The 26,827-nt window shown below is 43.4% G+C and overlaps 1 protein-coding gene across 1 annotated transcript; it reads left to right on the forward strand.

Moving 5' to 3' along the window:
- Positions 1–257: 257 nt before the first annotated feature.
- Positions 258–26,724, forward strand: LOC308115043 (vinculin). The gene is made up of 21 exons (XM_080472380.1): positions 258–627; positions 11,759–11,829; positions 13,908–14,058; positions 14,899–15,007; positions 15,231–15,353; positions 15,464–15,624; positions 18,686–18,776; positions 18,881–19,028; positions 19,598–19,751; positions 19,851–20,026; positions 20,682–20,872; positions 21,371–21,570; positions 22,117–22,245; positions 22,346–22,495; positions 22,656–22,764; positions 22,855–23,157; positions 23,247–23,371; positions 23,474–23,659; positions 24,769–24,972; positions 25,064–25,168; positions 25,259–26,724. The coding sequence occupies exons 1-21, from the start codon at positions 460–462 to the stop codon at positions 25,403–25,405; spliced, it is 3,201 nt and encodes a 1,066-aa protein (XP_080328506.1). The 5' UTR covers positions 258–459; the 3' UTR covers positions 25,406–26,724.
- Positions 26,725–26,827: the final 103 nt, after the last annotated feature.

The raw sequence follows: 26,827 nt of genomic DNA on the forward strand, positions 1-26,827 counted from the left end.
CAGAGAGGTGAGCTTTCTCCGCGGTCCGGGCCCGGGACTTGTTAATCTACAGACTGGAATCCCTCTCCTCACGAGCAGCAGACACATATTTCCCTTTTTAGGACATGAGGCTCTATTACGTAATTTTGGGAGCACTCGAAGCTCGAGCGAACTCGCCTGTGTGGAAGTGGGCGGGGTTTTACGCAGAGCGGCAGCGCCGCCGACCAATCGGGGGGCCGAGAAGAACGACCCTGTCGCGTGCTGATTGGTCAGAGGGCAGAAAACGTTGGTTGAGTGTGTCGCGTATGACGGCAGTAGTTGTAGTCTTGAAACCGGAGGGAGAAAGTGTCCTGGAGAGAAGAACGTCTGTCGGGACGGGTTCAGGATTCTGCAGCGGGACTCGAGGGGAACGGGAAAAAAAAAAACTGCCTCCAGGTGGTGGAAGATTTACTCGGGATAGTGAACTAAAAGTTTGTCACCATGCCGGTTTTTCACACGAAGACGATAGAAAGTATCCTGGAGCCGGTGGCTCAGCAGATATCCCATCTGGTGATCATGCACGAGGAAGGTGAAGTTGACGGGAAAGGTATCCCGGATCTGTCGGCGCCGGTCGCCGCCGTGCAGGCGGCCGTGAGCAACCTGGTCCGGGTGAGTAAACTAAAGTCCCCCCCCCCCCCTTCGTCAGTGAAACTGTGGTGAAACTGTGCGGCTGCTGGTGGTGGTGGTGGTGGAGCCTACCTGTCGCTTTGTCTCACCTACCCCCCCCCCCCCCCCCCCCCCCCTCTCTATTTAAACTAATAACTCACTATATGCCTGTTTTTCCCGTGTGTACTAACAAAGAACCCACTAAGCACGCTGCTTATCAAACTTTCTAAAAGTTAATTCATTCGGGGCAAAGGGCAGTGACGCCCTTTCCCCCTCTAAATCATGCCCTGCCTCCTCTGGAGCCTCCGGCTGCCGTGAAGCAGGTACTGAAGCAGGAAACTGCGAATCACTTTAGGATTTAATCACATTACACAGCTGCACCACCCTAGAAAACTCATTTTTATTAGTATATAACCAGTAATATAGATATCAGTCGTTACCATCGTAATGGAAGGTCATTAATACCTCAGTGTTGGGGATAATCACAGGAATTATGGGCTGTTGTGGTGTCCAGATTACAGAATGGAGCTCGAGATCCAAAGTTTACTGGTTTTAATTCCAGTGCTCACATTTGATCAAAGTGGATCCGTGAACAAGGCCCTCGCCCCAGACTGCTCTACTGGGCCACTCCCATCATGTGTAGTTACTATGAATAGTTTTTGTGAAGTGCAGAGAAGTGATTTACTTCACAGGGCATCTTTAATCTCTCGAAAGGGTTAGTCGATACCAACTGAGTTGAAATTGTTAGTAATCTGGATGGAATAGTTTTGGTTGATGTGATATGAATGTTTTTGAATAGAGAAAATACATTTTCATCATGAAACGGAATCTGGGGCAATCAAATCTTTACATTTTGTGACCTGGTCAGCAATTTCAGGGCGTGTTCACAGTTTCCCATTTGATCCGGACCAAAGTTCTCTTCAGGAAATAAAAAAAAACAACCAACTATTTAGTTTGGGCTACATGAAATCTCCCACGAACTCTGAACCGGATATAACAAGCGATCTCTGGTCCCCTTAAAATGCCAGGTCTCGCTTCGCTTGCAAACTATCTTTCTGTATATATATATATATATATATATATATATATTGCGGTTATTTGTGGCTACTGATTAGCCACAAGCTAATTAGCCTAGCCACCAGGGGATAAAGCGGCGGGACTTCAGGTTTCGGTCTGGACCAATCGACGAGCCGTGCTTCTTCTTTACTTCCTCTCTGGTCGGTGTTTGTTTTGGGCGACAGCGCCCCCAAACGAGCAGCTGTTGTAATTGCGTGACATTTTCCAGGCAGTTTGATCTGGTCTAAAAAGTGAATGTGAACGTCACCCGGACCAAATGAAGGTTCTCTTTCTGACTTTATCAGCAATAAAACGGTCTCGAACACTTTAAAGTGTTTATCTCATAATTTACTCACGAACATGACGGAATCTGATTGGTTTGATGTCCTCAGCGAAGATGCATGAAGGATAGATAAAATTATATCTATTGGTTCATTACGGTACTTGGAGAGTTTAAAATGAAATTGTGAGCATGTTTAAAGGCTAATAGGTATAGGCTAATCGTTTTACCAGAGTTAAATTAGTGATAGTTCTTAGTGGGGATGCACCATACTGGTATCGGTGCATCCTTAGTTTTCACTTGCTCTTTTCCCTCAAAGTGCTCAAATTACTTAAGGTACTTGGTGCCACACAAACCAATTAAAATGCCATCAAGCCTGTTAATTATGCATTTTCAAAGTGTCTTTGAAAAACCTTTTGATTGCTCGCACACCCTTGTCCAGTTTCAGTTGTGGTTTCAAGTATTTTAAGAATCATAACTGATGTAGCCACAGTGGCGCTCGTCAGAACCACGTCAACCACACGGTGTCGTTTCCGGCTCAAACTTTATCCTGAAGCACAAACCAACACATGGTAAAGAGTGTTGCAGAGGAAACTGGGACATATCGGGAGCCTGTCAGATACTGTGTTTACTGTGTAAAGAGAGCGACTGATAGAAGTGGAATTCAGGCAGGCAGGGTTCCTGTGCGTTCTCCACTCTGTCAGCCTGGTTGGGTCCCGACCCAGTGGCACTGGTGCAACCATGAAAGAATCTTTAATTTAGAGGGATTGGCTATACTGCCCGCAATTGATTAATTACGGTAGTTGTTGCGTAATCGTTTGAAGTTGACTTCTTTTGTTGCCCGTTTTCTTTCAGTGCCCACTCTCAATCTACAGCTCTGCACCCATTGTGTCCATTATTTCCATGTCTACACTCTCCAGGCTTCCTTCCTGTGTGGAGCATTCGCGAGGTGTTTAGGTGACGTGTGTTACTTGTATTTTTGACAGAAGCCACTCTATACCAAACCAAACAGCTGGATCACAGTTTTTAATGTGCCGTCACATAGACCATTTTGCCAACACCTAATAAAACCCTAAAGCCCGAACTAGTGTGAAAATTCCCCAGCTAATTATATCTTGAGTTCGTAATCGAAGGTAGCAACTAGTGTTTAGGAGACGTGTGTGGGACAAGGGAATAGAGCTGTAAAGGATAGCACACGTACTTAAGACTTGTTTAAAGTTGGGCTGAGAGACAACCAGATCAACGCCACATTTCAAATTATGCCCTTACAAAACCGTGTGCACTGCAAAAGTCAGTGTTGCTTTCACAGCTAATTTGTATAGAATTAATTATTCAGCATGCCATCATTACACATATATTTCTCCCCAAAGCTGTTGTTTTGCCTCACTCCAAAAAGGACCGTATTGTTTATAGTATCTTAATTTGACTGCGTCAGACTCAGAATTTGTCACTCAGAGCAAATAATGCTTTACTTAGTAAGATATTTGAATGGACTTTCTCAAGATGTTTAGGGTGACCGTGACGCGCAAAGAGAAAAGCCAACTTAGGATCTTAATCATAGATATCGTTCATGCAATCTTTACAAAATAGGTCTACCAAAGGCCAACTTAGGAACAAAAAACAATTTCTTTTAGTGTGTCAATTACAAAGGAATGCTGCGATCATGTTTACATATATTTCAACCCTGTATCGACGCTGTTTTCCAACAGAATAATACAATAAATCTGCTGTACATGACATGTACATTCATGTCGCTTGAATGTAAATTACAACTTCTACCAGCTCAAGAACGCAAGTGTCATTTCTCCAAAACAAGGCTGTTTATATAGCATATTAAAAAATCTATTCAAATTTGACTTACTGATTTGAAGGGAAGCAGAATTCTGATAAAGTCAGAAAATAAAAGAATTCAGACACTTTCTTTTTAAGCTGGCCCAGATCCTCTGTAACATGTCATGCTACAATAAAATGCATACTCAACTGTCTCCCACTCGCTTGATTCAGGCTCTTTGCACATTTCTGAACTGTGATCAGACGTTTCCAGCAGTGACCTAATTGAATCCATGAGTAATCTGTAATCATTTCCAGTTGCTGTAGTGACGTTACAGCACCGACAATGTTATGAGATCACAGAAGTCAAAGATCAGATCTTCTGGTCTCCGTCCCATGAGTCATACATTGAAAAGCTTAAATAAGAAAATTAACCCCTTGTGAGGCCCGTATGTTTGACGTTCTGTCACAACGTTTCCCCACTCTTTTATAATCTTGCTTGTGTAAGGTCGTCAGTTTTCACCAATGAAATTTTGTGCACTCATAATTTCTGCACCTGCTAATTTACATGATTCTGTTCAAGCGATTACTTTGGGAGTGAATTATTGCGAAGGAGTCTCTTGTACCAGAGAAGGATGTTTCTCTACAGTGTTGTCTGGGCGAGGTCGTGAATCTGTTTACCTCATTGTCCGTTTGCCAGGGAACAACACATTAAACAGACTTCCTCTTCTATGTGTTCTGTCTCAGGATGCCACCAAAAGCTTAAATACCTCTAATAAGGTGGATTAGCCTGAAATTCTGAAAGAAAGTGGATTACAAGCCATTGTGTCTTTCAACCTGCATATTGTGATGGTTGCTGGTTTTACCAAATCATAAGAATCAGTCATAAAAACCTGTACTTAATGAAGGTTGTGCACGACTGTCTTATGCATGAAGTCCATTGGTTTTTGGTCGGCTGTCTTTATTATGGTCTTCCTTAAAGGCAGAATGTGTTTTCCTCCATGACATCTCATAGTAATTGAATCTCAGAAAGGTTTTGCCACTGGCTATTGAATGAATCACAAGATTACAAAGTTTACCTTTAATAATGTCTTTACTCATTGAATTAAAAAGGGCAATTATCACAAACTTTTTTATTTCAGAGGAGCAGTCTGTTTATGTTTACACTTGGCTTGAAGAATCTTATTGGCTTTCTGCACGGGAACCAAGGCTTACGCTCAACGTGCAGGTGGCTTAGACAAACAAGTTGCTCCTGCAGCACGTTTTCCAGGCAACAAATGGAAGCAGAGATTTCTGGAAGCTCTTGGATGATTGAATTTGTCTTGTGAGATCTGCTGCAGATGTGTAAATTGTTAATTAGACAGGCACTAATCTTATTATTCCAGATGCTTGGAGATAAAAGTGGATCTTGTTCACGCACTATAAGAGTAGCGCGACCACGGATTATTGGAGGTCATGTATGTGTATTTAACCAGACCCTTCAGTAATGTTGAACATCTGACTTGTTGTTTCACATCGGGACAATGAGGTGGACCTCAATTAAAGATGAATGTCAGGAATGTGAAGCTGGAATGTATCCCCGCTCTCAGGGGGGTTGGGCTGATCCTCTTCAATGTGCAACTTTACTCAGATATTGAATTGAATCAGTGAACTATGTTTCCCAGGGAGAAGCTGGAGTTCACATGACCAGAGGAAGGTCTGCGTTGAATCTGTCTTTGACCCATGAAGCCTGAACCGGTCTTACCCCTCAAGCAGGAGCTGACTGCTGTACTGCTGTATTGTCTGGTTACAATAGTTTGAGAACGTTTGTGGTCGTGTTTGAGCAATAACTATGACTGGTTTGTTGCAGCAATACCATGAAGTTCAAACTACATTGAAAGGGAAACAAAAAAACTCCCAAAGCACTCGATGTTTTCTCTTCAATGTTATTGTATTGTTCTTTCCTGGTTTTGTTTCACATGTATTTGGTTTCAGTTTGAAAATCAGGCTATGCTGTTATATACTCGTGTAACATTGTGAGGAAAATGGTTTGTGTTAGTTAGAGACGTGATGATATTGGATGTACAATATTTGTCCTACTCAAGCCTGCTAGTGCGAGCGGTCAGCCTTTAGTGTCCACTTCACAGGCCTGTTGTACTTCATTGTTTTTCCAGCTGCTTTTTATAGGCACAGGATAAAAAAAGATTGCTTGCCAGTGATGAGCCCTGGAACTGATGAAGTCGTTGGAGTGTTTTTCTGTCTTTTCCCGGTTTGCATGTCATTTGACTTCTAGAGGTATTACTATGATCCTCACACTCTTTTGTTTGCAAATGTGAAAGAACCCCCCCCCCCCCCCCCCCCCCCCCGTTTTCTGCAACATTGCTGCTGTTGCAAAATTCCCGCTGTCCTTTACGCAACACCCCAAAAAATGTGGTTTCTCAAAGGTGCTCTCTGCAGTGGTGCAAAAAATATGACGGTACACTCTTTACTCATTCTGCACAAAACATCCCTTTCTTTACACTTTTTTAACAACTTACTCAATGTTGTTGTTTTATTGTTTTGTTTTTTTACAGATGAGAGAAATACAGCAGATGTAAGATATAGTATTTGAGGACCTTTGGTTTAATCTGTGTCTGATGATCGTTTCAGAAATCTTTTTCAGATAGGAAACAAATACTTAGTTTTGCAAAAGTGCTTTGAAGTCATACAGAACAAAGCACTTCCTATTACCTTGTAGTTAAGCTGCCTTTAATTTATTGAGGGACTCGACGGCATGAATGAAATTGCTGTTCACAGTTAGATTCTGTCATCTTGGCAACATATGTGTGCGTTGTCCCCGGTGATATGCATTGTTGTGGGATGAATTCATGCAGCATATTTTCAGTCTCATTAGAGTTTGTCAGGATAAAAGTCACAGAATAGTAAGTTGAAGAGGAAGTGCAGGAAGCCAAGTCAGGAAGACCCGGCAGCTGCCGGCTCCACTCGGAGCACGAGTCCAAGCCAGACGAGGGAAGCCCCCCCTCCATTTGTCAGTGGGGCGTTGAAAGCTTCAGACCTGGACGAAAGATACAATGGGTCAGAGCTAGTGATAAACAGCAACACGTGATCTAATATGCTGGTGTTTTCTAACTCTTAACAGACAAAATACAGCATAAAGTCTCTCCTCACGCTGTGGTATTTATATATGATGCAAATTCCTTTGCCTGGTGTCCAACTGTTTCCTCATAATAATTGTGAACTGCATAAAATGTAATTTGTTTTTATTTCTGCTCGACAACATGAAGGTATAATGTGCCCCTCGGGGCCCCTAGTCTGGAAATGACTGCTCACTTGTGACCTGCTTTATTGACTCACTCGTCTTTTTTTAAGCGGAGGATTCACTGGGACGAGTGCCGCTCCCCTCTAACCCCTGCACAAGCTGCCAGAGTCCTGCAACATGAGACAGACAGTTGTGGTGTATGCTCTCTGGTTGCAGAGGCTGGCTCCCCACAGCCATGCAGGACATTTGATTTGTGACTTTCATCACCTCTGATGCCCCATATGAAGCTACGACCTGAACTCAGGAAAAAAAAAAAAAAAGGGAGAGACGCCACTTCCTGACAGAGGCATCATAGTGACCCTGACCTTCAGTGTAACCTCTCTGCTTCCCCTCTGAGTCATTATTAGTCAACAGCCACTTGATATCTCAGAATGCAGGACTGGCTGGTTCCCGGACTATTGATCAAAGCTAATGGAGTGCTACGCCTTTAAATTCTCATCGGATTACAGTGCAAAGTCACTTGGTTGGACTCATCTTATACAATGAGGAAATAAACCCCCATTGGGATTTAAATACAGTTTATTTTAAAGCATTTTCTGCTGTTGAGGACATTTCTTGTCAGGATTTCACCGGTGGGAGACATCTGTGGTCACCATGACCAACATGGCATTGAGCTAAAACTGCCTCACATATGAAAGGCAGGCTGTGTCTTGGCAGCTTTGAGGCCTTCAGAGCGGCCTTTCTTCTCCTGGCAGAGCGATGGCCCACTGTCGACAAAGACGAGTCTGTTCGGAAGGAGCAGCCACTTTATCAAGCTACTTCACAGAACAGGGTTCCTACACGGCGCTCACGGGTTCCGAGAGGAGTGCCAGTGTTTCCACTCCAGACACAAATGGTAAATGAGACTGACTTCCAGAAGAGTTGCCACAGCAGCTTGGAAGAAGATGACACGAAGGCAGTGCGTGGTTTTAAACAGCTGCTCTTCCTGGACACCGGCATGGTGACTTGCTAGTGTTTTACAGTTTTTACCAGTTTTGTCTCACTGCTGATCCAACATCTTTGGTTGACTGGTCGTACAAGAGTTGAAGGTGTCAATTTCAGCCGTGGGAACTATGGGCATTTTCACTTCCTCTCATAAGAGAGTAATGAAAGCTTTTTTTTCAAAACCAAAGACACAGATGAATTGAGGGAGAAATTACTGTTTTGCGAAACATTGTCAATGGTGGCATTAGAGGGGATGTGTTTGTAAATCATGACAAGGTCTCAGAATAGGAAGCAAGGCCACACATCACAGACTGCTTGACAACACCCGTAATAAACTTTGGTCATAGTTCTATTTTTACAGCAAATTGAATCGCTGCTGCAGGCTGGTTCTGATTTTCAGACAACAGACAAGAGGCTCAATCAGGGAAGTAGGCATTATGGGAAAAACAACAATGACCTGTTGAGTCCAGGACTGAATCATCTTGGTTTCTGGGACTTTCTGCAGGGAGATTATGACTCAGGGCTTGTTAAATGGCCTCCACAGTGTTACCCATGTTGGATCATACCGTCTGTGCTCCGGTCATGTTTAAACTTGACTTGTGCAAATAAATCTCAGTCATGTCTGAAAAGTTCTGTAAGGTTGACGCAAACAAGTGTGGCAGGTTTTTCATTTCCTACGTCGCAGCACTTCATGTTTTTTTCTCCCTCAATGTTTACGTGTCAGGAGCTGATAATATCTGGTTCCTACTAGGAAGTTGGGAGTTGTCTTACGATGCTGCTTGTGTTTTCCAAGCAGCTCTTTGAACTAAACTTTCAATTGCTTGATCTGAATTTTTAATTGGCCTGCTAAGCTTGTTGATGACGGGTACGTTGTACGTCTCAAAATGTTGGAGCTGGACATGAAGATAAGGTTTGAAATTTGGTGAAGTAAGTCTGGACTGAAACGGCTTCCTGATGAAGAATCTTTTTCTTCTTTTTTTAAATGATATAAAACAAAGTGAAAGCGATTTGAAACCAAAAGTGGAACATGACGGGCTTCAGTTGTTCTTGTTCAGTCCAGTTTGTTTCCGAGCAGTCGGCATGTTCCCTGCCACCTCGCTCAGAGATGGACAGCCTCCTGTGCTAAGCTGTACTTTTAGTCTGGCACAACCTTTGGCCCTAATTTATAACCCCTCTGTAATTTAGAGTCCCTCAGGTCCAGTGAAAAGAGACTGAGGAGATGGATGTCTGCTCTGCTTCTTTACTGCCTCCACGTCAACCCCGTGGAATCTCTCTGCTGCTTCCCGGAGTCGGACACGTTTACAAACTCCCTGGAAACACACGCTATACATCACCAAGCCACACCCAAATAAACCAAATACAATTTGGATCCTATTTTCTTTGTAGTTCTGCTTTGCTGTATTTAATCAATCAGTTATTCCATTGAAATTGAACTAATATGTCATCTTACATCAGTTTAGTTTGACATTCTTTCAAAACTCAAAATGTATATCTTCAACCTGATTATTTAATGATGTTAACAGAAACATTAATCGTGTCCAGCTTGCAGGTATAAGAGCTGAGATATTTTTGGCAGTTACCAATGCTGAAACTGTGAGCTGTTACTAAATTATATTTGACAGAGCGGTAATAACAGTGAATGACATTTTTACCATATAAGTTGTAGTTGTCAAAATACTCACGTGACAGTCAAATGTAATACTTTGCCACTGAATGGCGAAGCTGCAAGTGTAGCCGTGTCATTGTGGTCGCTCTTACACCCACTGCAGCTCGGTGTGAGTAGTGTCCTGTCCAGAGCTGTTGTCATGGTGGGGGAGGTGAGTCATTTTGGCATTTAAAGGAAAGGAGAGGCGTTCAGCTGCTTTACACATCATAACTGTTCAGAGGTCTGGTAACCCCCCCCACCCCCCCCTCCAACTCCACAGCTGTCTCTTTAAAATAATTGTTCATGAGGTAAATTGACCGATTTTGTCGGAAAAACTGAGCGAGCAAAGCTCCGTCAGGAGAACGCCGCGGCCACAAAGTCATAACTCATGCATTTGACATCCTATTGATGTATGAAATGAGCTCAAATTACACGGACACTTTGGAGAAGAACACCAGTTTGACTATAAGTGAGCTGGCTGAGCCTCTCCCAGTCTTGTGAAACTTGGTAGTGGAGCAAGAAATGCTGACGGAGGCAAATACAGATGAATGATGAATCGGGACTGTTGCTCACTTCTTGATTTAACTGACATGTATTTAACAAAGGAATAACTTGTGAACATATTATCTAATTATCTCTGGAGTAATTCAAAAACGAGGTCCACTGGTACATTGTGAAAATGTAATCGTAGCTGATAACAGACACCAAACTCTGCACCTCTTAAAAATGACCACAGTACAAAGAAACAAAAATTGGCTTTCCACTTACATTTGTACAACATACTGTATAGTAATTTTTATTTATAGAGTATCTCACAAAGTGCAGTCAAAATTGCTTTTATTTTAAAGTAGAAAGAAAATTGAATGAATAAATAAAACTTGACATTAAAAGCTAAAATAACTGATAAGATGGTGATTGAAAAGATAACTAACACACAATGAAACTCAAGATTGAAAGCACAAGGTAGCATAAAAAATGTAATTATAAAGTGCTTTAAAAGCTAATTAAAATACGACATTTGAGGTCAAGCATAAAAGCCAGTGGGCTAATTGAACGCCTGGCCATAAAAATACATCTTAGAAACACAACTGTGTTTCCTTATATGAGCTAAAAAATTAGGTTCCAAACCACGGAGCATTAAAACAAAATGTCATCATACATTTTTCTATTTCATTTATTATATACTGAGCAGACCCGTTCCAGAAGATCTGACAACACGATTTTTATATCCCCAAAGTAGAAGTCAAAGAAGGTGGAGAGCTATAAAAATAATGAAAGATTCTGAAGTTTAGAACTGGAGCGATGCGATCTCATTCAGAATGTTGTGAGGACTCAACATATTAAGCATTTACTATGACACATAATGAAAGTGGAACATGCTTTGAGAGATGGTATATATATAATTAAGTCGGCAGAACAGGTGGGAAACACTCGTGCATAGTCTCTAGTTCCTGCACGCCACAGAGCGGACTGGTTTTGTGCCTAATAACTGGCTTGATTTTAAGAAACTGAGATTGTTCTTCTGCAAAAGCCCATTTTTCTGGCCATATTAAATCAAATTTTCCATCATCAATAAGAAGCGCTTTATACAAATGGTGTTTCTAAGTCTCATTGAGTTTAATATTTAAGTGAAAGTTTGAACAAATGTGACATAACATAAGAAATAGAATGTACATTTTGCCACAACACTCTACTTGTGTATGATACTGAGATGGTGATGTGAATTCTGTGTATCACATCAGTGAGGCATTGGCTCAGATTGGAATTATATTGCTTACTATTCTCACTGTGTTCCTCCTGCTTGGTTTTAATGCTTTCCTGTCTCAGCCCTCCTGTGACTCTAAATATTGTAATACGACTCTGATTGTGCAGCCTCTGTGACGACGCTATAATGGACCGACGATCTGTATTTTTTTCCAGTGCGTACCGGGACAGGCGCCGGCCCCATGCAACCCTGATTTTAATCACAAAATAATAAATGTTCAGAGCTAAAACTCTGTTTCAAACATACTGGATTTGTCAAGTTAATTAGAATGAGGACCAAATATGATAAATGTTGAGGGGAAAAACGCCATGCTGTTTTATCATTTCTTTTTTCATTTACTTTAAATGCAATGTCACAAATGAACCGTATCTGATCTTGTGCATTTTATTTTTTCAGGTGGGAAAGGAGACTGTGCAAACCACTGAGGACCAGATCATGAAAAGGGACATGGCGCCGGCTTTCATCAAGTAAGCAGCCGAAGATCTATTGGAAGACTTCAAATTCTTCCAATGTCAATATGCTGTATAATGTTTAGCTGGAATACTGTATTTGGAACCCACCGGCCTCTCTTTGGCTCTCTTTCTCTCTTTTATCTGTTGCAGTCGTGGCTGGTTGGGCCCTGGCAAAGGTCAGACATGGCATGTTAAGTGCCTCCAAGTCTTGCCCTGGTGTAACATAAATACTTTGTGATCTGAGAGGAGTTGCAGGGCCACAAACTTTTATAAGACCTCATTAAAGTTGCTCGCTGCTGCTTTCTGTTCATGGCTACATAAAAAAAAAAAGTTGAAATATATAGTTTAGAAATATCAATGTTTTACCGACATGTTTCTTGCTCTGGTTCACCTTGGATCACCTAAAATCTTTCATTTGTGCTGAGCTGCTGTCTGTTGCAGTCCTTCATTGATTTGTAATAGATGACAGCTTACAGTCTCAGGAGGGGGGGGGGGGGGGTGCTGGGAGCTGGGAGCCCCCAAGGTCAGGGATGAAACACACTGACGGGTTCAGGTCGTCGGGCTCAACACATTTGGCGCCTCAAAGTCACATCGTCACCCTGTCGTCATCCATCAGCACATGTGCTGGAATGCGTCCCCGTCACTAAATATAGTGTCTGTCGGGGGTCCGGTTAATGCATGGCCGGTTTTCAGTAGTGCACGCTGAAGGACACTACTGGCTCGCTCCCTGATGAAACGCGGCCGTCAACCTCGATGTCATGCATTTACATTGGCCGCTGTCTTTCGGGAGACTTGATCCTCCACAAGGGCTGGAACTGAGCTCCTTTTGTCCGACCTCCTCGTAGCATCTAAAAATGTGGGAAATAGCTAAATTGTTCCCTAGTTACTGAGGCAGCACTTGGCCTGGAGGCCAGAGTAGGAAGTCGGTGAACTGTGGGAATCGGAACATGTGTCGTTCCCTGGCTTGCTGCCTGTGTCTATGTGCGAAATGGCTGTTGAGATAGTATGCAGGTGGCATGTATGACGCTGGATCAAATGGCTGAGCCTGTGGTTTTTGCTGCTCTGGAGTTGAGTGAGCGCATCACAACTAGGAGGCAACTGTCAGTCTTGAGTTTCTGGGGAAGTAGGGGTTAAATTGGGCCAGAGCTCACCTCTCACAAGGCATCCGGTTCAAACAAGCCAACCTCTGGGTCAGGACTTCAATAGAAATACATTGACTTTATGTCGTCCACCATCACATCTTCACCTCATTGCATCGTCTGCGCAGTATATGACATGATAAAACTGGAATGGCCAGCTCTTTAACTAAAAATAACTTGACTAGATGTCTTCCCGATATTTCAGTTGCAGTTTAACAGTTTCTTTTAAATATTTTCATGGTCAGTAACAACATTATCATGCTGCATCTGAGTCTTGAAGGAAATTGTCGACATAAATCACCTTTTAATTTACTGAGTGTAGTTTAAAAAAAAATACATATGCGTGTTTTTGTGTGTGTCATGCTGAAGCTTTATGCACACTGTAGTTTTCTACTTTCATACTGTACATTGTAATTCAGAGAGGAAGCTGCCTCTTTGGGTTATGATGATTATGATCAGAGGAAGTTTCACTTTATCGTCCTTTTAGCAGAGTTGTACTCATACTTCGTCTTCCTCACTGTTGAATACCATCCGACCAACTACAGTTCTGTCTAATCATGGCCAGTCATTTAAATATATGATGTTAGTATCTCAAATTAAAACCATGTAGAAATATTAATTTCTCCCAATTTAACCCCTGCATGTAACGTGGTGTGGAACCGTTTCTTCTGAGGTTCACACCTTGTCGAGGTCTCTGCATAAACTGTGATGACAAGCTTTTAGCAATGAGAGAACAGTCTTCTGTCACCAGCAGTAACTGTGTGTCATGGCTCGCTGGATCTCAAAGCTTTCATTCGCCTCTGCTGTAGGCAATTTGCTGTTTCCACTTCTGATTGTCTATGTGGCTTCTGAAAGGCTTTTTGTCACCAGCATGACTTTTATTTTAATTTTTTATTTTCCTTTGTGAGCATTTAAAATCTGGTGTTCAGCTCAGTCATTTTCTGCTTTCCTCAGAGTGGAGAACGCATGCACGAAGCTGGTGCAGGCTGCCTCCATGCTCAAAGCCGACCCGTACTCCGTTCCTGCCCGGGATTACCTCATCGATGGCTCTCGGGGCATCCTTTCTGGGACGTCTGACCTGCTCCTGACCTTTGATGAGGCTGAGGTATTCATCCATTTCTTATTTCGTTTGTCAGCAGACGTCTGCTGAACTGAAATTCAACGTCCATCCGCCGGATGGACGTTGAATTTATTCCAGTGGACAGCATTTGCATGACGGCTTCCTGCTCTATACAGGATGTGCTTGTGTTCCAGATGTCAGAAGCATATGTGAGCTGCATGATAGCTTAGTGATCACTCTTTCCTACTACTGTACTAGAGCTGAGCTGAGCTGAGCTAAAAAAAAAAAAAAAGACTAGGAAATGGGCGTTTGAGTCTGACAGAAGACCGCTGATCCAGGCTCTTTTGATATAAGTGCAGGTTCTTTTCCTGGAATTCTTTTGGGTGCTACAGTACCCAAGCAGAAGGCAGCGAGGAAGATGAATGAACTGCAGATGTCAGTGAAACTCCACGTTTCCTACTGAAACACCTTCCATATCTTACACAAGGTGGAAGAATCATCAACCCAGCACATCCCTCTTTTCCTCTCAGGGATGGAGAGTTAAATAACAAAAGTTGCTGCTCAGCATTCCGGAGGCGGACGATGGGCAACCCGGCACTGTCTGCGACAGTCTGCAGGAGTCATCAGTCAGCAGTGCCGTCATGTTTCCCCAATGCAGCTCAGGGATTACTATGTATAGAGTAGTGGTGACCCCAGCGGTCCACATAAAGCTGGGAGTGAGGCAGACAAAGACGCTGGAATGTCAGCAGGCAGCGATATCAGAGTGTAATTGGAGAGAATCTGATGGGGAGGGGGTTGCTGTGTTTGCATAATTACTTTCCTCTGGGACTGCATCACTCTTTTTGAATGAGCTCTTGTTGTGTGTTTATTGCACCATGATCACAGGTCCGGAAAATAATCCGCGTGTGCAAAGGCATCCTGGAGTATCTGACCGTGGCCGAAGTGGTGGAGTCCATGGAGGACTTGATAACTTACACAAAGAACCTGGGACCAGGTCAGTCTGTGGAGGGCATACTCTTGTATATTGTCTCTTGTCATACTCTGATCCATCTAAGCTTATATGCTCCATCTCTTCCTGGTAGATATTATTTTATACATCTTTAGCAATATGTATTTATTTTATTGGAAGGTGTAAATAATAAATATAAATGCATACCAAACACATAGCATAGTTTTGTTTCTTTTCTTTTCACACTTGTTTTGCTGCTTCTGCTCAGGCATGACAAAGATGGCGAAGATGATTGACGAGCGACAGCAGGAGCTCACACACCAGGAGCACCGTGTGATGCTGGTCAACTCCATGAACACAGTCAAAGAGCTGCTGCCCATCCTCATCTCAGGTACTCACACACACACGACCCGCACAGAGAGGAGATTCTGACAAAACGCATCACGTGGATTTAAATCGTCATGTTCAGAGGTTTATTGTCGCCTCTGTTATGAACGTCAGGCATCAAGATTTTTGTGACAACGAAGACGTCTGGCAGCCAGGGTGTGGAAGAGGCCTTAAAGAACCGGAACTTCACCTTTGAGAAGATGAGCGCCGAGATAAACGAGATCATTAGAGTGCTGCAGCTCACATCCTGGGACGAGGACGCGTGGGCCAACAAGGTGGGTTTGTTTTCTCCCCTCAGTTTGTTTATGGCCGTAAAATCTTGCTGGCACACGCTTATATTCTACAGTTATTATCCACGAGGGAGCCGCAACTTTGTCGGTCTTTAAACTGCTTAAAGGGCTCAAACTTTATTTTTGTCTACCCTGTCAAAAACCCAAAAGTAGTCCAAATTAAAAAATGTTTTATATGAAGTTTTGAAATGGTATTCACTTTTACTAAAGGCAAGAATAAACCAGAGACATTGACTCTTCCCATAACACTGCTGACACAGTGGGAATTGAGCAGTGAATACAAAGCTGAGTCCACACAATTGATCAAGTCATGGTAGTTTCAATTGTGTTTCATTATATTTAGTTTGTAATGGTCCATATAATTTATTTAATCAAAATGACCTTATTCATGTTTTGGCCAGTGTGGTTAATGCTTTTGTTTATTTGAATCTGTTCATCCGATAATTATGAAGTCATGCTTTAACCTGCTCTCAGTAACGAGCTGTTGGGTCAGTGAAAATGAAAAGAAAAGCAATAAGTAGAGAGTTAAACCATGTATTTTTGATAAAACATGCATTTTTAGAAGAGATCTTTTTTATATCGCACAATAAGATAATGAACTCAACTTGAGTGCTAAATCAGAAATGTAGCTGTTGTGACATATTTAGATTTTAATTTACCAGATATTTCAAATGAATGCTGCCCCATACAGCTGCTGACGGTAATTTCTTTGAATGTGAATCACATTAGGAAGCCTGGCATTCAACAGGAAGTGACTACTTGTGAGAATTGTGGTGTTGGGCGGGGTGCCGTGTTCGGGGGTTCAGACTCCGCGAGGTGATGCTCATCCTCCTTGACTTTGAAAACAACTGATTTATGTTTTTCATCTCTGCACGTTATCCCTCTCCTGCGACTCCAGAAAATGTCTCTTCGCTGCGCAGCGTCTGTCCTCCGTCTCAGGATCTTTCTGTTGCGCTCAGTTGGCATGTCTAGCTGGATGTCTGTATTTATGTCATTCTTCCTTTTCTTTTCAACGTTTCTTTCTCCCTTCACCCCCTGTAGAAGGTAAGCCTTGCCTCTGTCGCCCCGGCAGCATGTCTGACAGATGAGTGTGCTGTCTTTGTGCTTTGTGGTGCACTTGTGTGATTCTCAGTAGAGAGGCAGCTCAGAGGTTAACTTGGAAGAAATTGTCAGAGTTGTTTCCTTCTACTGATGAAGCTGTGTTTTTGCAGGTTGGACTGTTGAAATCGTGACTTTTTTTTGGATCTCTTTTGTTTCATAACATGGGATTGTGAACCAGTTTCTGTGTGTGTGTCCTCCTTCCCACGTCGTCTCAACCTTGGTATATCCTTTAGCTGGCCGGCGTATTGATTGACCTGACTCATGCTGTATGGATTCTGTTGTCATGAAGGAGAATTCCCCCTGAGTGTTCATCTCTTGCCATGAACGTCGGGTTTCTCCTGCAGGAGGAGCACACACAGAAAATGTGATCTGAACATTTTAGTTTTGTTTTAATGCATTAACAATGCACCTTTTGTTTTCACGAACATAAAAGATGCACTCTCATTTCTATCATTACTAACGTCTCAAACTGTGGCCCATCTCATTCCAGCCATTCCCACCCAGTGTGTGGGTTAAACTCTGTAATAAAGGTGTTTCCTATAGACCTGAAAACACACACTCCGACATACACACACGGTAACTCCATGAGAGCAGCTGCATGTTGAGCATGTTTGAACAGTAAACTAATACTTCCACGACATCGCTTAACACCTCAGTACTTCCTGTAGCCCCCCCCCAGAGCCGCACCCCCTCCACTCTGTCAGCTCCATACTCCCAGCTACGCAAACACGTTCCTTCACTTTCGATTCAACAAGGCCGTTTTTGGGGAGGGCTTTGTCATGTTTCACGAGTGTCTTTCAAGAGAAGCGTCAGTGGTTTGATTGAAAACTTTTTCTGGTTGCTGTGATAAATAGTCAAGATCCTGATTCATGAGTTTATTTAAAAAAAACAAAAAAAAACAAAAGCTAATACCACCGCTCATCTGGTCGTCGTTCATCTGATATGCTCCCCTGCTTTGCTGTGTCCCACAGGGCTGCTTTGTTTTTCCAAACCGCGGCAATGAGATGGCTCATTGTTGAGTTAGTCCCTGTTGGACAGATTGTTGTATTTCCATCCACTCTGGTTGAGATACAATGAAGAATCGTTTGGCTTTCATAGTGTGACACGCTCTTTATTGACAATGAAACAAATGGATGGAAACCGCATGCTCTACATGGTTGTGGCTGACGGATTATAGCCATTGATGAGTATGGATTTTGCTGAGTGTTTGTTTTGAGATAATAAAAATAATAATGGGGTTCAATCATGAAAACGAGCACAGCTGAAGGAGTTCAGGAGAAACTGAATGAGAATTAAGAGGCTTCATTCTCAGTTTAAGTTATCATGACTTGGTTTCTGTATATATTATCTGTTAACATCATCTATACAGCTCATACTATTTACTTTAATATCTTGTACATATCAAAACTGAATTTAACCCTTCATAAGGCTTGTTACTATATTTGGTAACTTCTTTAACTAATTACTGAGATGATGACAATCATAAAAATGATAATTTGTCACACTGAAAAAGGATATAATGTTTTGCATATATATTGGCCCAATGTGACTAATTTATTTATTTTTGTGTGTGTAAAGGACACAAGTAGTAGGACAAAGGCTTCCAAAGTACAAAGTCAGTCTTTCTTAAAACCAGTGAGACATTTTGCAATTTAGGAAATTTCTTAGGTGGAAGTGGGAATTTTTATTTTTGGTCAATTTGGTGTTCAAAAGACTCTGTTTTATACAAATGGCAGGTGAATGTGTTTCTCTGCATTAAATTAGAATATCCTTTTATCACACTTTGGGGTTTATATTCAAGGGATTCAATGAGTGCCCTTTAAAGGGTTGATGGAGAGAAAATGTGTTCCTGGGATGATTAAAAACATTGATCTCATCCTTAGTTTTCTTAGTTTTATTGATTTCCTCTAAGATATTCAGTATTACTGTTGTTTGAAACCCAAAGGACACCGAGGCCATGAAGAGGGCTCTGGGGCTCATCGATTCCAAGATGGCTCAGGCAAAGAACTGGCTGAGGGATCCGAATGCTCAACCAGGTAATAAACATCCGTCTCCTCCAACTTTACTCTGTTGTCGCTATTCTGCACACATGGGCTTGCTGATGTCCTAATTCAATTGACCCACGTGTTTATGTTTGTAGGCGATCCAGGCGAGCAGGCAATCCGGCAGATCCTCGACGAGGCCGGTAAAGTGGGTGAACTCTGTGCAGGGAAGGAGCGCAGAGATATCCTGGGCACAGCCAAGACTCTGGGTCAGATGACTGACCAGGTTTCTGAGATGAGGGCCAGGTATATAAATGATAACATCAGAACTAAACATCGCTTTGTGTCTCTGTGCAACAGGATAACTCCTCTTCAAGATCGCACAATCCATATTTTTCGAATAGACACCATTCTCCCTTGGTACAGATATTTGTTTGATATTTTAAGAAAAAAACTTCCCTTTCATACAATCGTTTTTCCTCCCCCGAAGGATAGCTTGTGTGAGTCAGTAAGCGTTTTCCACAGGATTATCGTGTGTAAGAGTGGAAGTGATATCCCTCTCATATGAAATGAGATTGTCACCAGAGACCCAGAGTCATGCTCGATTAAAAGCAGCTGTCTGGTATTAATCCATAATCTACTTAAACTCCTGGTACTGTTACTCCTCTGAAAACTGAGAAATGCCTCTGAGCCTCGTCTGAGAATAGAGGCTTTAAGTTAGGAAGTGCTATTCTTAACTAGGAGGGAGACCATAAGGCTGGAGCTTTGGTGGAAATAAACATGTTCATTACAGAACTGCTGTGTGTGGCCTTTAAAGGAATACCAATGCAGCAGTTAATGGCATCCATGTGTTTGCTTTGTCCCCCCCCCACCAGAGGTCAAGGAGCATCCCCAGCTGCCATGCAGAAGGCGCAGCAGGTTTCTCAGGGGCTGGATGTGCTCACAGGCAAGGTGGGAAATGCCGCTCGTAAACTGGAGGCCATGACAAACTCCAAGCAGGTCATCGCAAAAAGGATTGATGCGGCGCAGGTGAGTATGTGGACGATTGAATGAAAAGCTTCCAAAACATGACATTAAACCCAATGATGTGATGTGGTTGTTTTTTTGGGTTTTGTCTTTTTTCCACAGAACTGGCTGGCAGACCCCAACGGCGGCCCAGAGGGAGAGGAGAACATCAAGGCCCTGCTCACTGAGGCCAAAAAGATTGCAGACATGTGTGAGGATCCTAAAGAGAGAGATGACATATTGCGCTCCATTGGCGAGATCGCCGCCATGACTGCCAAACTGTCTGATCTCAGAAGACAGTAAGTAATCGCCTCCTGAAATATGAAGCCCATTTATGCTGAAATTGTTCCCCCAGTTCAAGCTCGAGGTGAACAGTCTCCTGAACGCAGCTGGTTCAAATTCAATACTTGAATTATTACTCTTCAGTCATCATCCCAGTCCCTTCGGTTGAGCTCAGTTGATGGAAAACCGTATTGATGTTTTCTTCTACTTATGCAGGAGAAATTGAAACAGGTGTGGGTTTTCAGTTCAGACATCAGAGTCGGTCTGTATCCTCATCATCCATTCATTCATCCATACATTCGCTTTATCCAGGTCATATCCAGGCGCTGGAGCCGATCCTAACTGTCGAGACGGACAATCACACACATGTACAAACACCCGTATGAGTGATTTAGAGTCACAAATTAATATTAAACACATGATGTTTTTGGACTGTGGTAGGAAACTGGAGTAGTGACAGAAAATTCCATCTTCTCGAGATGACATGAGAAATCTTTGGGTCTTTGCCTGGAATTGAAAGAAAAAAAAAAAAGTTAACCTGGCCATGTTGGAGAACTGCTTCGGGTTTGGACGAAACTGAAAAGTGTGAATATGCACTTCGTGAAATTGACTTAACCTACACCTTCCAAATGTTTCTGTTGAATAAAGTTGATGTTTTTTAATTCCTTTCAGGGGTAAAGGTGACACGCCGGAGGCCAGAGCTTTAGCCAAACAGATCGCCACAGCTCTGCAGAACCTGCAGTCCAAGACCAACAAAGCCGTGGCCAACAGCAGGCCTGCGAAGGCGGCGGTTCACTTGGAGGGGAAGATCGAACAGGCCCAGCGCTGGATCGACAATCCCACTATGGATGACAGTGGTGTGGGTGAGTCTGGTTCCCATCGTCCCCATCTTTATTGTCTCTTTTTTGTGTTTCTCCCAAACTCCTTCGCATTCCTTCCACCCCTCCTGTGGTGTAACTGCGGAGCGTGCACTTTGTGGACACGTTCCTTTATAAAGCATGCAGCATTCCTCAGCAATCTCGCGACCTTGTTGTGCTTTTGTACAATAGAGCTGGAGCTGACAGCCTTACAGTCAGTTCCCTGTTGCTGATAAAAGCAACCAGTGAAATTCTAAAATGACCTCGCAGGCTATTATCTACACAAGGTGACCAAATTCAACATTTCCTTTGACAAGCTGACTTTGCATCAAGCTAAAGGTACAACTGGAGCAGTGATGTGAAAAGTGTTCAGGGGCATTTCCCAGTTTATTGTTGTGCTTATTCTGGTGCTTTTTTTTTTCACCGTTTTTAGACATGCACTGAAGTGATAGATGGAGAAGAGCAGTGAACTGATGAATTTTGACATTTGTGTGTGTCCTTTAGGCCAGGCCGCCATCCGTGGCCTGGTGGCAGAGGGCCGGCGGCTGGCCAACGCTCTGCCAGGCCCGGGCAGGCAGGAGCTGCTGGGGAAGTGTGAGCGGGTGGAGCAGCTCATGGCCCAGCTGGCCGACCTGGCAGCCCGCGGTGAAGGGGACTCCCCTCAGGCACGTGCTGTGGCTCAGCAGCTCCAGGAGGCCTTGAAAGTAAGACGGCTCAATCATCCTCATTCAGCTTCACAGTGGACGTCACGGTTCAGATGTGGAGACAAACACCCCCCTCTGCTGGTCAGCAGTGGTACAACATATCCAACAATCTGTAGGCTCTTTTGCTGAAGACCTCAGCTCAGCATCAGCAATGATCGACATGCAGCACTTGAGATGAATTTTCTATGGAAAACTATTTCTAATTATGATCACAACACTCTCAAACAAACAAACCCAAACATATTATCGGCACACTGGCTGACACAAACCCCTGAAATTTAACCTATTAAAGGTTTCTGGTTTGTTATCACTAATAACTGAATATCTCATCTGATTGGATGTGACCTTCATGTTTCTAAAGTTTAGATTTTCACGCTACTTTCTAAGTTCTAAACACCAGAAAAATCTAAAGTAGTAACCATTTTAAAATCTGCGACACTCCCTGCAGCTGTGATCACATTCTAATCTGTACATTATGGAATGAACATCAGATTTTATAACCTCAGTAAGTCTTCTGGTCGTAACCCCTCTTCGTCCTCCTCCCAGGAGTTGAAGGGAAAGATGCAGGAAGCGATGACTCAGGAAGTGTCCGACATCTTCAGTGATACAACCACCCCCATCAAGCTGCTGGCAGTGGCCGCCACCGCCCCACTCGACGTCCCCAACAGAGACGAGGTCGGTGCTCCGCTCGCTGCAGCGAGCCTCCTCCACTGCTGTTGTGATACTTCCAGTTCCAAAAACCCACTGGATAATTGTTGTATTTGATCATGTGTAGGTCTTTGAGGATCGAGCTGCCAACTTTGAGAACCACGCCAATAAGCTTGGCACCACCGCAGAGAAGGCTGCTGCTGTTGGCACCGCGAACAAGAGCACGGTGGAGGGAATCCAGGCTGCCGTCAAGTCAACAAGAGACTTAACACCACAAGTATGTCATGGCTGAGTGTTTGTGTTTATGTCTCCCCTCCAACTCTGCATTGTGAGCTTCAATATTTCTCGTTTCTTCAGCCAAAGGTTTAGTAATTGTCGGTGGACTGAAATTAATTGCCTCGATTATTTAAAAAAAAACAAAAAAACATTTTTTTTAGGTGGTGTCTGCAGCCCGTATTCTACTAAGAAACCCTGGAAACCAAGCTGCGTATGAGCACTTTGAAACAATGAAGAATCAGTGGATTGATAATGTGGAGAAGATGACGGGTAAGAAGATCCTGTGAAAGTTCTGATCACAGGTAAACGATGAATACTGCTTCCCTTCGTAATATTCTCGTGCTCGCTCTGGTTGTTTAGGGCTGGTGGATGAAGCCATCGATACCAAATCTCTACTGGATGCCTCAGAGGAGGCGATAAAGAAGGACCTGGATAAGTGCAGAGTGGCTATGGACAATTACCAGCCTCAGATGCTGGTAGCCGGCGCCACCAGCATCGCCCGCAGAGCCAACCGCATCCTGCTGGTGGCCAAACGAGAGGTGGAGAATTCCGAGGACCCCAAATTTAGAGAGATGGTGAAAGCAGCATCTGATGAACTGAGCCAAACGATCTCCCCGATGGTGATGGACGCCAAGGCTGTGGCTGGGAATATCCACGATCAGAGTAGGTTGACTCTGCTGGCAGCTCAGGCGATCAGTTGAATGTGTGTGGAACCTGTTGACGAGTGGTGATGCATGTGTTTGGATTCCCAGGTCTCCATAAAGGCTTCCTGGATTCAGGTTTTAAGATCCTCAGCGCAGTAGCAAAGGTCAGGGAGGCCTTCCAGCCTCAAGAGCCGGACTTCCCACCACCTCCTCCTGACCTGGATCAGCTGAATGTGAGAAATACAACTTTCCATCACGGCTGCTTTGGCAGCGTTTCCAGAATGATCATTGTGTTGTAGCCGCCAAAGCAAAACCACTGCTTCATGTGTGTCCAGCTGAACGACGAGGCAGCGCCTCCTAAGCCTCCTCTTCCCGAGGGCGAGGTTCCTCCCCCCAGGCCTCCCCCGCCAGAGGAGAAGGACGAGGAGTTCCCCGAGCAGAAGGCTGGTGACATGGTCAACGAGCCCATGATGGTGGCCGCCCGGCAGCTTCACGATGAAGCTCGCAAATGGTCCAGCAAAGTAAGTCTGCGCTGGAAACACGAGCACTGGTACTGCGCCAGAGGTCATTATACTCTACACCAGTGGTATTTTTGGCTTCAAGTACTTTAAAAAGTATTCAATGGCATAAAATTGGTTACTTTAATAAAACTCTCTACACAATAACCGAAGAGCAAACTACAGCTGACATATTCTACGGTTGCTCTTCTGGATTACAGTTAGACTAATATGTGTACGAGATCTTGGAAATAACTTCAAAAGTTTACCTTCATTTACCTGCAAAGGATTTATAATACATTCTGAAAGTATCTAGAGCACGAGTGGCTCTACAGCCCGTCTGCGGTGGCTTCCTGGCAAAATGTGATTGTAATAAACATCTGTTATTACACACCAGACTGAATTTCCAAATGACTGATATTTCAGCATAAAATGTCTTTAAATTCAAAACAAGTAAAACAAAATCCGTCGGTGTTTTTGAAAAGGAGTGAATCTGCTAAAACACAGCAAAAATAAATAATCGAATAAAACCATTTCTGTATTGTACTGTGGAAACTTCAGACAGTTTTTGTAAATATGGCAAAACTTTATCCTCTGTATTATCTTCAAAGTAAAGGTTGAACATGTTTGGATGTTATTCAGTAGAAAGTGACAGAACTGTCTGTTGCTCATGAAGGTTTGCAGAACTTCGGTCTGGACGTCATGAAGTTTTTTTATTTTTTTTAAGGAACCTGAACAAGTTTAAATGTGCAAAGAAAAATCAGCTTGAATTTAAATGTCATCCTTTTGTGACGATTCGTCAACTTGCTAAATACTACAGATTGTCAAAAGAAACACACGTTCTCCATTTGCAGCTCATGATTTCTCTTTGACCTTTGACCTGCTGAACGTCTGATGAGCCGCATCGTTTCTCTTCAGATGAATGTTCAGTCTCGTGATTCTTCTTACTGACTTTTACTGAGACATCATGATCTCTTCTGAGTCGCTGTTGTTTTGTCCCTGATTCTTGGTGAATCCCCAGTGAATGAATTAAAAAAAATAATAATAATCTCTGGCCGTGTTTCTTGTTTCTTTTTTCATAATGTTGAGAAAAGACGATGTAACATTGATTATGTTCTCCTGGCGCCACGTAGGGAAACGACATCATTGGTGCTGCCAAGCGAATGGCTCTGCTCATGGCGGAGATGTCCCGTCTGGTGCGCGGAGGCAGTGGAAACAAGCGCGCCCTCATCCAGTGCGCCAAGGACATCGCCAAGGCCTCTGATGAGGTCACCCGGCTGGCCAAGGAGGTGGCCAAGCAGTGCACCGACAAGCGTATCCGGACCAACCTGCTCCAGGTCGGTGCTGCCGGGCCTTCTTTCAAGGGGCTTGTTGTTGTTTTTTAATCATTTCCTTCATCGTCTGACTTTTCCCTTTGCTTTGTTTAAGGTGTGTGAGCGCATTCCCACCATCAGCACTCAGTTGAAAATCCTGTCCACAGTCAAAGCCACCATGCTGGGTCGCACCAACATCAGTGAGGAAGAGTCGGAGCAGGTGAGCGCCGCTTCTTTAACGTGTCCGATTCTTCAGAAACGCCTCGTTTCAGCCTCCCTCATCATCTTGCGTTCATCTCCTCTGTGACAGGCGACCGAGATGCTGGTCCACAACGCTCAGAACCTGATGCAGTCTGTGAAGGAGACGGTCAGGGAGGCCGAGGCCGCGTCCATTAAGATCCGGACAGACGCAGGTTTCACCCTCCACTGGGTCAGGAAGACCCCCTGGTACCAGTAAGAGAAGGGTCCGACTGGCCCTCCGCTTCATGCTGGTTCTGTCCTGCCGTCCAGGAGGACGACCAATGGACAGATGCTTTATGAGAGCCGTCATGTCAGAGCCCCTCATCCTAATCCGGGCAAAGTCCCTCTCTTCGTCCCACGTCCTGTCTAACAGTTGCTGTTCTGGTAGAACGTAAACGACGGGACCATCGGTGCAGGTTTATGGTTGAGAGTTTTACTGGGATCGATTTCTTTTTCTAAAGTGTGTACAAACTACGTTTCAAATCCCGGGATTATATATATATTGCCATTGGGTATGAATATTGATTATTTTTGGTTCCTGCCCCCCCCCCCTCACCCCGAGACTTTTCTGTCTCTGTACTGATAATTGTATGATTCACTTTCAGTAAGATAAGCACATGAACGTGAGAAGGTGTTACAAGTACATTATAGGCCCAACCTCTGCACACGCGTCCTATATTCAGTGATCTAACGTCTGTTTACACTATTCTGCATTATGAGGAGCGAAAGAGAAACACTGCTCAGTTGGAGTCTTTCTACGTTTATCTGCCAAAGACTTTTAACCATGATCCTCCGAGTGTCTGTCGTCTTCATATTTGAGTTAAAGGGCTAGTTTTTAGTTGTATAATGATTAAAAACCTACTGAACGTTCTGCCTACAGCCAGCGAAGCCTTCAAGTTTTTTGCGTTTCGACTCACTCTAGCAATGTCTAACATGTTGCATTGAGATTATATGACCAGGCTCGTGCTGCTCTGAGCTTTACCAGCTTGTCTGAGGAGGCTCGTCCCCGCCTGCTGTTATTTCTTCTCGTTTCTTTTCCTTCTCTCTGTTGGTTATATATGAATCGCACTCGTCTCCCAGGTAGTCAGTCGTCCAGCCGACGGGTCTCCTTTACAGCCTCTCGTTTGTCTCCACACTAAAAAATAAACAGCCACTGTCTTGTGGCAACTCTAGAAGAGACTTTGGAATACCTGTAATCTCGCTGTAAATGTTTCTGTGTACCGACTGGTGTGCCTTGTGAACTAAACTTTTATTTGTAACTGATAGTTTCTGTCTTTCGGGATGTTTTTGTATAATTTCTACCAGATGGCGTTTTGTTGGACTTGTTGGTGTACACGGTTCTTCTTTAACGCTCCACCCTATTCATGCCTTTTCCTTGTAGTCAAATTCTGCTCTATGCAAACTATGAAAAAGTTAGATTTTTAAAAAAAATATATCTGACAATTATGCAATTTAGTTGGGCTAAAAGATGGGCCTGAACATCGTTTTGCTTGGGCATTGTTCACCATTTTGTAATAAAGCATTTTATAGCACTTGGAGGTGTGTTTGCTGTGTGTTTTCTGCTCTCGCTTTTAACTTAACTTACCTGCATAAACTTACTGGGTTTGAGAATCTGAATTTGTATCTGTACTTGGTTGCA

Source organism: Lipophrys pholis (assembly GCF_963383615.2).
Source record: "Lipophrys pholis genome assembly, chromosome: 1".
Taxonomy (NCBI): Eukaryota; Metazoa; Chordata; class Actinopteri; order Blenniiformes; family Blenniidae; genus Lipophrys; species Lipophrys pholis.

What these genes read in the sequence shown, in the direction of transcription:
- LOC308115043 (XM_080472380.1), top strand. Translation starts at nt 460, where the DNA reads ATGCCGGTTTTTCACACGAAGACGATAGAAAGTATCCTGGAGCCGGTG. An exon ending in AGGACGCGTGGGCCAACAAG is followed by an intron (nt 15,625 to 18,685) that starts GTGGGTTTGTTT and finishes TGAAACCCAAAG; the next exon opens with GACACCGAGGCCATGAAGAG. An exon ending in CTGTCTGATCTCAGAAGACA is followed by an intron (nt 20,027 to 20,681) that starts GTAAGTAATCGC and finishes AATTCCTTTCAG; the next exon opens with GGGTAAAGGTGACACGCCGG.